The sequence below is a fragment of the Monomorium pharaonis genome, chromosome 3, assembly GCF_013373865.1.
Source record: "Monomorium pharaonis isolate MP-MQ-018 chromosome 3, ASM1337386v2, whole genome shotgun sequence".
In the NCBI taxonomy this organism is placed as follows: domain Eukaryota; kingdom Metazoa; phylum Arthropoda; class Insecta; order Hymenoptera; family Formicidae; genus Monomorium; species Monomorium pharaonis.
This window is the reverse complement of record NC_050469.1, coordinates 12,792,586-12,804,906: the sequence shown is the minus strand read 5'-3', so window position 1 is coordinate 12,804,906 and position 12,321 is coordinate 12,792,586. Positions and strand designations below refer to the sequence as shown.

General features: G+C 36.6%; 1 protein-coding gene across 3 annotated transcripts; it reads left to right on the top strand.

The window, feature by feature from the left end:
• Positions 1-465: 465 nt before the first annotated feature.
• Positions 466-12,033, top strand: LOC105838478. 3 transcript variants are annotated; one of them, XM_036284592.1, is made up of 9 exons: positions 466-8,505; positions 8,735-8,992; positions 9,088-9,342; positions 9,540-9,751; positions 9,946-10,193; positions 10,355-10,500; positions 10,570-10,723; positions 11,168-11,303; positions 11,654-12,033. In XM_036284592.1, the coding sequence occupies exons 1-7, from the start codon at positions 8,503-8,505 to the stop codon at positions 10,690-10,692; spliced, it is 1,245 nt and encodes a 414-aa protein (XP_036140485.1). In that variant the 5' UTR covers positions 466-8,502; the 3' UTR covers positions 10,693-10,723; positions 11,168-11,303; positions 11,654-12,033. The 3 variants fall into 3 exon arrangements, with proteins under 3 accessions (XP_036140485.1, XP_036140484.1, XP_036140486.1); XM_036284591.1 differs by having other exon boundaries at positions 11,168-11,318; XM_036284593.1 differs by having other exon boundaries at positions 467-8,505; positions 9,540-9,682; positions 11,168-11,318.
• The last annotated feature ends 288 nt before the right edge of the window (positions 12,034-12,321 follow it).

The window sequence follows — 12,321 nt, the reverse complement described above, 5'->3', positions numbered from 1 at the left end:
GTCGCCTTTAAATCATCGAACACTATTTCGGAATATTGGATAATTCTAATTTGAAAATTCCTTCCTTGTAATCTCGGAATTCTTTTTATTGCCGCGCCAACTGCCAGACACATTCAGCAGCATTACACGCTAATGCGGATTTGATAGGCTTCGAAGGTTGTTCTGCCATCTCGCGATTGCCGTTGCCAGGGCGTAACCAAACAACGGCTAATCATTAGAAGTGTACGCCCCTACATGCGAGCGATAATGAATACATAGTATCCGGTGGGTGGGGGGTGGGGGGAAAGGGGAGGAGATTTCAACTGATCGTCTCTGGAGAATGAACGCGGTGTGTGAGACGAAAGTGCGTGTGCGTGACGCGCATGCTGCGATGTTGATAGATCGCCCCACGGAAAGAGGATGTTTCGATCTCGAAACGCGATAGGTGCAAGCGATATTAGCACTTTGCCCTTGGACACCTCGTTCGGGCTACGCCGCGTATCGAAATTATCACGTTGAAGGACGCTCGATCGCTAACGAGCCGGGAATTGGATCGCAAAAATTGAAAGGTCCTTTAAATAAAACAAACACTGTCCTAATATCTGCAGCAAAATTAGACGCAGTAGTATTTTTTTAGGATAACACAAGTCTAAAATGTAAGAAAAGAATTGAAAGTGAGTGTGGAACTTAACTTTCAACCTTGATTTCTATAAATCTGTAACGATCTGCTTTCGTGCAAGTCAACTTCAATTCTCGACGGCATTAAAATGTTCGGTTCGCTTGCAGGAACAAATCTTTTTTCGTCGCGTAATTTCGCCGGTATGCGTGTCGGTGATCCGTCGCTGAGAAAGCGGCCGGGGAATTGAAACGAGACAATCTGAAAATGAGACATCCCGATGGCGCGGTCTTGTGAGGAGCGGTCGAGTCGCGGCGGACCGGTTGTGAGGAAGGGTGGCTTGGCCTTCGGGGATGTCGGAGAGAGAGAAGAGAGAGAGAGAGAGAGAGAGAGAGAGAGAGAGAGAGAGAGAGAGAGAGAGAGAATTGAAGATATCGGCGAGGGCCGATGTCGGCGGATCAAGAGAAGGATGTCATGGTGTCGCGAGATAGGGATCGATGAGGTCTTCTCGAAGGCAGGGGGCAACCGGGATAACCATACGCTTCTACGCTGTCGAAGGCACGCCCCGGATGGTGCGGACAGTGCAAACACCGTTGGAACTCTCTGCGGTGACATTAACGGTTGGCAGCCTCGACCGCCTCGAAACCAGCCAGGTACAGATCGGCCGTTTCTCCCCTCATTGCTGCTTACGACGATCAGTCCGGTTCGATTTCGAACGTCTGTCAAATACTTTACGCGGCGACTATTCAGATAGGTAGCGTGTGTGAGATTTATTTTATTATTAAATGCACAAAATATCTCGCGTAACAAATATTTCGTCTCTGATAACAAGAAGATACACACATTAAAGTAATGGCAAAGGCACGAATAACAGCAAAGGAAAATTTATTGTGTCTATTCGGGTGCATAATTAAAATTTTTAGAATGTAAAAATGTAATAATAGAATTGTGCCCTGTGACAACAACATGCGGACATGCCATAAACATTTAGTTTTCGAATTCGACATCCATTCGCGATAGCTGGCAATAAAAATGCATGTATCTCTCGCACCTCGGCCCACCGTAATATTGTACATCAGATGATGATCCACGCAATAATGCGCTGTAAATAGGTTAAACAGGGCAACAAGACGATGCGTCGGCTGTGTATACGCGGTGACATCAATGGTCGGCAATTTAAAACGGCCTGGGTCCAAATATACTGCTGCCTCCTTTTTCTCTGTCCAGATCTATCTAGATCTTTTGTAAAGACCCGCACACTTAATAGATCCCAAGGAGCCGAGACCTACGATAATTTGGTTGTCTGTGGTATAAACAGAGCGACACCCAATGATCTATATGGCACGTATCGGCACGAAAGGGACCGCAAACCACTTTGGTGTCCGAGATGGCCCCTTCGACATCATTTAAGGGTGAACCTTTAGGTTTATCGAAGGGAAAAATGGGGAAAATTCAAAACATTAATCTGTCTCAGCTCTTCAATAAGATACGTGGTTTACGACTTGTCTCAAAGACTATTCTGCATTTAACTGCATTAATAACATTTATAGAAACTTTAGAAATTGACAGGAAATAGGATCGAGAGACTTAAATCATAAATGTATATAAAATAATGCTAATTTCTAACCAATAAAGGAGAGTTAGAATGGCCATCACATTCTCCTGATTTAAACCCTCTTGATTTCTTCTTATGGATTTCTTTCTTCGTCAAGGATACCATTAAAATCTCTTAACTTGTGCTTTGTAATCATATTAATATCATATCTGTAACAATTAAGATACGAATGTAATAAACAAACTATACTAATGCTATTGGATATGTTAAGTTAATAACTATATCACTATGGTTGATCTATATCACTTGATTAAAAACAATTTTATTTTTTTGCGCCATCTATGCAGTGGCTCAAACTAGAATGAGCGATGGAAAGATATTTATTTTATGGTTTACAGTTCTTTTACGGCGATTTTTCTTGCCGGCAACAAAGTTTTTCAACAAAAAGGTTTTTCGTGTCGAGCCGAGAACGCTATATAGATGCGGTCTGCATAATATTAAGAATGCAACAACGACACGGCCACCCAGAGTGTTCACAGACTTCTTGTCTTGTCGGATGCCACGTTCAAACCGATTGACTCCGAACGATTTCTGAATGCTTGGATGATTTCATAAAGCAATGACATGTGACGATTACGACAGCGTCTCAAAATTATTCATGTTCTAATCATCTAATCTATGAAATAGTTACTCGATCTTTTGGGACACGAAGCAATCTCTGACAAAGTGATCAAGCGTGCGGGATTTGGGGAGAATTGTCGCGCCGAAATGATTATTGCGTGACTTTTTCGTACACTTGATTGACGGGAGAATGAGTTACTTGTACGAGCAAAGTATCCATGTACAATCAACGACTTTGCGGCCGGTAAAGGACCACGAAAAGGATATTTTTGACGCACATGTAACAAAACTTTACTTTTTTCTATTTTAATATTGACAATAAACCTTCTTTCTTGTTGCAGCTAGAGATAAATAACTTTCTTTCTCGTTTTTGCCAAATTTCAAATAAAGACCTTACCCATTATGGAATAGACTAACACGCCATGTGAAAGAAGCGAAGTTGATAAAAGCAAATGAGTGACAAAGCAGATTTCTGTCCGGAGGTTTGGGTTCTACTCAATTGTATATCTGTAGTCTATTATAATATGCTACCGTCCGGTCTATTTCATCTTTAGTTTTCCCGTTTTTGTTAGTTTACTGGTGCCTTTAAAAATACATAAATTTCATTTTAAATAGAATGTATATTAGTTATAAATAATAGGCCTAATACGTTGCGATTGATAAGAAACTCGATCAAAATTCAAAGGACTTGTAAAAGATCCATTTTGTGCGAAAGCATCATGGAAACCTAAAATGAAAATTAGGTCACGCGCCGCATGCATTAGACAAAACACACACGAGCAGTAGAACACATGTGCAATGTCCATATAAAGATGAAAGAAAGCGGTAGCATGAAAGCAGGTATTTTCTTCGTTTTCTTCGTTCGATCTGAGAGGTATGAGGAAGAAAGGTTATTTATTTGTATATTTACCAAAAAATAAAAACTTGGTGTGAAATATTTATTACCGTAGACAAAGAGTGCTTTCTCTTGAGACACATCTGTGTTTTGGAAACTGTATTTCACACGTGTAATATACACAATATTCTGTTAAAGAATGAAAAAAAAATAACCATTGCGAAGTGGTAATTTAAAAGATAATTGAGTATCAGTAGTAAATGTGTTACTTTCCCTTGGACATAAATTTATAAGGTTTAGAAGAGAAAAGAAGTTATTTGTAAACTTACCACTGTGAAAAGAAACGTCAAATATTTATTACAGATACATCTATCTCTGTTTAAAAGAGATATACACCTTTAGATGCGTCAAAAGTTTACTTGTCAAGTTATGTTTTAAAAAAACAACCATTACTGCTTTTACAAAATTCATTTGAAAGTCAAATAAACAGGCTTTTTTAAAATTAAAACACAAATTTAGTTGTTAACGTATGTAATGTTTTTTTTTAATATGGTGTTCAAACAAAATGGTAGCTGGTAAAAATCAACGATCATTGTCAACTACAAGAATTAAGGATTATATTATTTAAAAAATTTCAGATAATTTTAACATCTTTATTTAAGATTAAGAGGCCCTTTTATCCTTTTTATTTGTTTATCTTTATTTGCTATGGCAATGAAGGCAATGGAGAGTTGAAGTTCGTGAGCTCATGAAGATTTTAAATCTGATCTACATCAATTAAAAAAAAAAATTTTGTCATACATGTTATCATTTCTATTACATGTATAAAAATTACAATTATTTACACAAGAATTTTGTTCAAACATATATAAACATTTTTAAAACGTCTCAATGTGAATATATTTTAAACGTACGTCCAGTAATGTTCTCGAAACATTTGTATTACGTCAATGGACATTTAGACCAAAAATGGTCCAAAATCAGATGTATGTTGTGTGTCGTCTGGGTAAAAAAATTCTATGTAGCGAACTAATATTTAGTGCTTAGAAAAAGTAAATTACAAGTAGCCTTATTGTCAAGGTACATGGTCACGCGGTTTTTTACAGTGGTTTTAAAAACCACATTTTGAGAAAAACGCGTTTCAAGTTTATATTCTGTTTACGACATCAAGAGTTTTACAGTGAATTGTCTTCTTAGGGTTATAAAACTGACCTTCTGTTGGAGAATGCTTCTAAAAAATCGCTTTGCCTTCTGTCGCCTGCGACGTAATCTCTTCCTTTGTGCATCGATGCGGTCGACTATAATTTTATGTAACTTTTTAATTTTTTTTCTATTGGATTGTTTTAAAACTTTATAGAAATATTCTTAAGATATTAAACTTTAGAAATATGTATTCAGAAAAGAAATAAAATTGTTGAACTCTTTTAATTATATACGTCCCGTTAAGTTTTTTTCTTCGGCAGCTTTGGCCCGAGAAATCGTATTGTTAAGATACAGAACAACATATTACAAAAAAAAGAAAAAAAAAACGTAAAATTAAATTACGCATAAAAATGTAAACTGCAGGCTTCATTTCGGGATGCATTTGATGACTATGCACATTTTCAGCATCCAATTCCATGGAGTGTTATAAAATGCTGTGAGATGATACATCTCACGTTTACACCGGGGCCCTTTATTGGGAATCTACCGGGCAGAAATACGGGGACACCTTGGGTGGGATTAAAGGAGCGGTCGCGAAGGAAATCATTTTACCTAATACGATGTTTCAAAGGGAGAAAAGTCCCGGGGGAAGGACATAAGAATCACGACAAGGGGTAACAATTACTTTATTTTGACTTTGCGGCTCGCCGTCTTTAGACCGTCCCGCTTTCCATTGTCCCCCCGGTGGCTTCTGTGTGCGACAAAAAGCGCGGGCGTGAAAACGTTTAATAAAAATGGGCGTCCCGGTGTGACAATTCTGCCGGAGAATTGGAAAACTTCGGGCCGAATTGGTTTAGATGACTCTTTACGAATCGCCGAATTGAATGTGAGATGGAGGGGCAGCATGTGGTAGGTAGCTTAATAGCCCTTACGGCTTTCTCCGTAAATATGCGTGTGCATTTCGTACAATGTGCGCTCGCAAGGAATTTAATTCGATTGGAATTTATGACGCAGAATCAAAAACGACGCTATGCGGAAAGCGACGGCAATAAATAACATGAGAAAACTCCTTATATTTGCCACATTTATGTATAACACAGATTTCTCTATTTATCATGAGCAGGTAGATGTAGATGAAATGATGTTGCAGTGTCGAACAAATAAGATTATTTCGAAAAGAAAATGGAAAAAAGAACAACGACAACTCTCTTTATCTGCTTACAGAGGTGATTCCGTATTCAAAGCTTTGAAAATTTCAAATTCCAGTGGTATAATATCACGGAGAGGTGACACCTCAAGTGAAAAAACCGACAGGGGGATGCGACGGTCACGTCGTTCACGCGATGATAATGCGACATTAACGCGAGGATACCGGTTCGTTTCACATGGAAATTCATGAACTCACCTAGCCGATTTTCACGGGCGCCTCCGCACGAAAAATCCGTATTTTTCGTGGAAAAAGTACTCGAGAGAGCTCTCCCTCTCTCTCCCTCCCTCCCTCTCTCTCTCTCCTTGGGAGCGGAGAGGACGTTGAAGGATCGCCCCTCGTACGCCATCGACGCCCTGCTTTGCACTTGAATAACCCAATTTCGGGATGGCGCAACCTCTTCGGGGTAAGTAAGCTTACGTCCGCAAACAATCCATTCGACGAAGATTTACGAGCTGAATTTTATCGCGCGCACGCTTCGCATTCCCCGCCGGTTACATACGTGCCCGCCGTGAAACTTCCTTAATGCGGCTGTACTTCCTCCTACTTTGTTCTCAACGTTTGTAAAGAAACAAAACAAAAAAAAAAGAAGAAAGAACGAAAAAAAGGAGAGAAACGATCGTGGACGAAGGTGGGCTCACGCGGGACGTTTAAGTTCGTGAATGGCGCGGATGCATTCGTCACGGATGTGTCCCTCGGACGCGATCTCGCGTTCAGCGCATAAAAATATTAATACGCATTGTTGTAATATGCGTCCTCTTTTTTTTTTTTTTACATTTCTCAGGAACGGTCTGCGTGCGCTTTGCCTGGAAATGATTTCAATGACGTAGGAACGCTCTTCCGGAAATTGAAATGGATCTAGGAATGCAGGATGTGTTTATGATAATTCATGCTTTATTGCTTAATTATACGGACGGTCGAGCTTAGCCGAGGCCGCGGCGGGAGGGAGACGAATTTGTGAAATGAATTTCACGGCGTGGCAACGAGGGATCTTTCGTCGAGAAGAGGAGACGCGGCGGTTGTGAAAAATCGACCCGGTATTGGGATTAGGGGAGAACGGCCGCGAAGCGTTCCACCCTGCTTTGCACCTGAATGACCCAATTTCGGCGCCATTGCGGCGCATCTCACGGCGTGCGCGTTCGCGAGAAAGCGATCCGATCTATGCGGTGTCCCATATACTTGGTATCCGCGCTGCTTTGCAAATGAATGGCGAGACACTGACACACACACACACACACACACACACGCGCGCTCTTGAGAGTCCCGGGCAGGAAGGCACAATCTCGTTGACTTTTTTTCTTTACGTTTTCCCATTGTGAACCAGCCATGCGAGCGTGCGCGGCTTGCGGCTTCTCATCACAATGCAATTATGCGGGTCGTTCAGTCGCGCAAGATTCCGGCGAGATTTCGAGTCGAGGGTGGACTCCGCGCGCCCCGGTTTTCGAGAGCCCTCGCGTAAACGAACCGTTTACAAGCTCGTCCTTTCAGCTTCCCGACTTTCCGACTTGGGCCCTTTTGTATTTCGAGACCACTCGAGTTTTCACGTCGCCGGAATAACAAGTCGGCGGATCGACGTGTTTTTCACCTCCGAGAACACCTTCCAGAAGATTTATTTGATGTGATATGTCGAGCAAATTGATTAAAAAAAAAAAAAAAAAAAAAAAATGTGCCGCTCGTCAACGAAAATATGGATTACAGTATATACGTGAGGATGACGGCTGTGCAAAATTGTTTCTCGCGGAATGTCTGAAAAATGTTGTGCAATTTGTTAAGCGTGGCATTACGTTATATTGTTTGTAAAAGAAAAAGCAAATAAACGTGTCTGAGAGCTATTATTAAACGCGGTGGGAGACTTTATTGTGTCGCGAAAAGAAGCGTGTAAGCGTGACATCGAGGTGGACGCAAAGTCCGTTTTCAGGATAAACGTCGCAGCAGCGTAGTACAAATGCTGTTTCATTTTTTAGTAGCCACACGAGCCGGCTGAATCATTTTTCAAAGGAGGGATTATTCGCGCTAGAGCGTAACCGTACGCTGTCGGAGATCGTAGATCTCTGAGGCGAGACAATGCTATACCTTTTTCTTCAAGTGTGTCTTTATGACTGATAAGAATCTGCAATTAAGTCCTGCTTTGTTATAATATTCTGAATTTATATTTCGTAATATAATTGCACATGCAAATGATCCCCGAAAATTCTCTTCAGATGTTAAACATAAATATATCATGACACGGTGATAAATAAAATTTTATCAAATTTTTATGTTAAATAAGTTATTTAAGTTTTTTAATGTGTACCACTATACTTTATAATAACTACTTGAAGTATTGCCCTTTTACAGAAACAATATAATCCCACTTCACACGTCTAGTCTTTTCATAACCACACACATATGTATATATTTTAAATTTAGAAATAATGTAAAAGGTCACTAAATATTCCAGAATAACAGGAAATGCAAAGTCGAAAATCTACAGTTCAAAAATATGTTTGAATATGACATGGCTTATGATTATTACTAATATATAAAAAAATAACTTTTTGGTCTAAATGGTACGTAATACATTTTACATTTTTAATTTTACATGTGTATAAATATGTATTACATATGTATATATATATTAAATTGTATTACAATTATATAATTTTTTAAATTTCTTTGGATATTAAATATGATTTAATTAAAAACCTTTAATTATTGGAGAAATGTAATTATATGGTACATCAGGAGGATATGTCTGACAGTATATGTCCTTTCGAACGTAATATTTTGTCTTTTTAGGAACCTCCGTGCAGGATTTGCACTCGCGTTATTCAATCAGCTGCTTTCAATCCACGCACCTTGGAAAGCCGTTATAAATCGCCTGTCACGAGACGAAGAGAGTACTACCAGCCAACGACATATAATGCGAAAGTCGGTACGGATTTGGTATACGAATTTAATTCAGGTTCTTACAATGTTGAACGTGGTGTAAACAAAATTCAAGAACTGAAGAGAAACGTTCAGGATCCCGACAGACCGAAGTGTCATGACGAGACGGTAATTTAACAAACACATTGCACAAATAATAAATAATAAAGTAAGAATAGACTAGCTTTGGATTATATCTTGTGGTATACCGTCTTGAATTTTAGAATAAGTTTCAAGAGGAAAGTCTGTCGGAATCGTCGATGGCTAGAATTAATGATCTGAAGGAGGCTCATCGTGCGGTAATTACATGTTTGCGGGAAATGGAGAAAATAAAAATGTTTTTGGAAGATGAAAATTCTTGGTGGAAAATTCTGAAGGCACGTTCGACCGATTGTTGTCAACAAAAGATGCCACATTTGCATGGGGTTTTGGACGGAGCCTCGGTAACTTTAATGTTGCTTGAAGAGGGGACCGATGAGGTACAATCTCTTTTAACTTTTACCTTTATAAACGTAACGATAAAATGAAATGTAGAGGAAGATCGTCATTCCACTTACTTTTTCGAGTGTATTTCTTAAAATAAAAAAAACTATAAAAATATAAATACATATAACAAGGAATTTTATTGTGATTTAATAAAAGAAAATATTAACTTATAAACAATATCTTTCGGTAGACTCCACGTCATTTCGTAACATCGATGTCGAAAGAAGAAAGTAATGTTGCTGACTCTAGATTCGGAACTTCTTCGAAAGAATTGACGAGTGAAGCGAAGCGAGTCAAGCAGTATACGGATCGCCAACCGGAACACGCAGACGAGTATGAAAACTCTTATACAATTCCATATTACAGTCTCGATGTACAATCAGCATTGATTGAAGTTACAAAGTAAATCCTTAACCTTAAAAAATATCATATCATTCTTTTGAAATATATAATTACATTTTGCTATTAATTAGATTATAATACTTTATATTAATTATTCTTATAAAATTAAAATTAGGCACAAAAATCTAAATTTTAAGACATACAAATATAAAGATATTAAAAAAAAAGATAATTTTCTATCTTTTTCTTTTTAGTACCAATAGCTACGAACCGACTCAACGATACATTAAAAGAGCTGTTATGAGTGACCAAAGTATTGCTCCTTCTGAATTTTGGACAGAAGTACAAGAAGATGAAAGTGCCGAACACCAGAGAACAAAAACTCCAGAGAGGCTACATAGCGACGAGTATCAACGAGCGAAAACACCAGAGAGATCACGTAGATCCAAAGAAATACGTGACATACAATATGAAGCTAAAGAAAAGATCGAAACATCAAACAGTAAAACAGACAGAATTATTATATACATTATATATGTTATTTTACTAGTTATATTTATTTTATTACATACGCAAATTGATAAGAAAATAAAATCAATTAAAATTTGCTGATAATATTATTCTGGAATTATCAGAGTTAAATCTTTAACATATGACTTGCAGTTATGCCATCGAGAGAAATACGATATGATCGGAACTTTCAGACAACGTTTGAAGATCCATTAAAGTTCCAAGAGGCATCTAGCAGAGAAAATAATGAAAGCAAGAAATATACAAGCGATTTTGAATCGAACGTGGATTTAAACACGGTATATCAAACTTGTCTGTAAATCTCGTTTTTTAACATTTATTAATTCTGTTAAATACATTCTTTTTAGAAAATACCAGCCAGAAATATGTCAAGTCACAAACCAAGAGCAAAGACAATCGTTGAAAAAAGTGTTCGTTGTATTCAAACCAAACTTCCGACAAAAATATCAAGAAATAAGAGCAGAGATTAATTTTCGAAAATACAGATAAATCTTATATAAGGTATTTATTTTTTATATAAAAAAGTATTATCTTTAAAGAATAATTATTAATGATTTTTAAATAATACACACACGATATAATTACATCTGCATTTCGTATGATCATGCATCAGACGTGAAATATATCGATTATACTAATCGAATTTCACAACGTTCAACTTTCAAATTTTAGTTTATTGACTTCTTGTCTACATTTACAAAGAGTAACTTTATTATAATCAAAATATTTCATAATTTCGGCTTTATATCACAGAGTTGTTAAGTTCTGTAGGAATCTCTCGAAAAGGTTCCGAAATGTATGCACGCGATCTGCGAATAATGATAACCAGGTTGGGTCAGATTATCAGATTTAATTTATATAATTATTACTTATTTATTATAAATTTTATAAACAGTGAATAAAAAGAGATACAAATTTGTGTTTTGAATTTACGTATCAATTTAGACACGCGAAATGAAAAAAGTGCTTATAATAGCAAGAAGTCCAGCTTCTACTATTGACGATGAATTAAAAATGGGTTCAACGACCATCGTAATTCTTCGCGAAAGTGCAATAATGAGATCTCCGTTTCCTATTTCAAGTACTTCATTTACAAGTATGAGCTGGATATAAAATATTTGAGATATCTTGGTTAATGAAAAGAGTACTTAATTTATTTTATTTTAAAAAATTCTATTTATGGTGCTATTTTTAGAAAATACACTGTATTTTAACTCTACTTTAAAATGTTAAGATATATTGTATTTCAAAGTCTAAAAAAAATAGTTTAAAAAAAATTTATTTTACCTTCTATAACTCGAGCATTTTAATTGATATTTTAGATAAAATATTTAACTAAATTTGAGTTTTACAAATAATTTTTTGATTATTATTATAAATTTAATAAAATAAGAATAACATTTATAAAACATTTTTATTGATTAATAATAGATCGAAAAGATCGCAAATTTCGAAAAACTATGCGCTGATGAAGCGCAAGAAATCGGTCAATTGAAAGAGATTTCGTAGAAGAAACGAAAGAAAGTTCAACAATAGAATTTGAAGAAACATATATATTAATATTCCCATAACATGGAAAGGAAAGATGAAGAATTGACATCTGTTAATGGTTCTACTTATACCTTGACTTTTGAATCATTTGAAACATACCTGAAGTTGGAAAAAAATACATCAGTAGCTGACAAGAAACGATTAAGGTCATACAAATCTATAGAAAAGATGACATCATCTTCCTCTAAAAGCAAATGTCCAAAGTTATGCACAGAGTACAGAGAAATCAGTTAAAATGGGTATATTTTGTATTTTAAATAATCAATCTTGCTAAAAGAATTTTAATTGCCTTGTTAAATGTTTTTTTTTAAACATAGAATTTTATTATTTTAAAAAGTTAAGGAATTAATCAAACTATAAATTTAGATTAATCAACATTAATTATACACATAATATTAATATGTGTCTTCGAGATTTGATCAATATTTATTAAACGTGCAATTAATTGAACATGTCACATATGCCGATAAATATTATAATATTAAGAAATGGCATAGACATATCGGAGACGTACGTGTATACATCCAAAGAATTAATGGACACTTTTC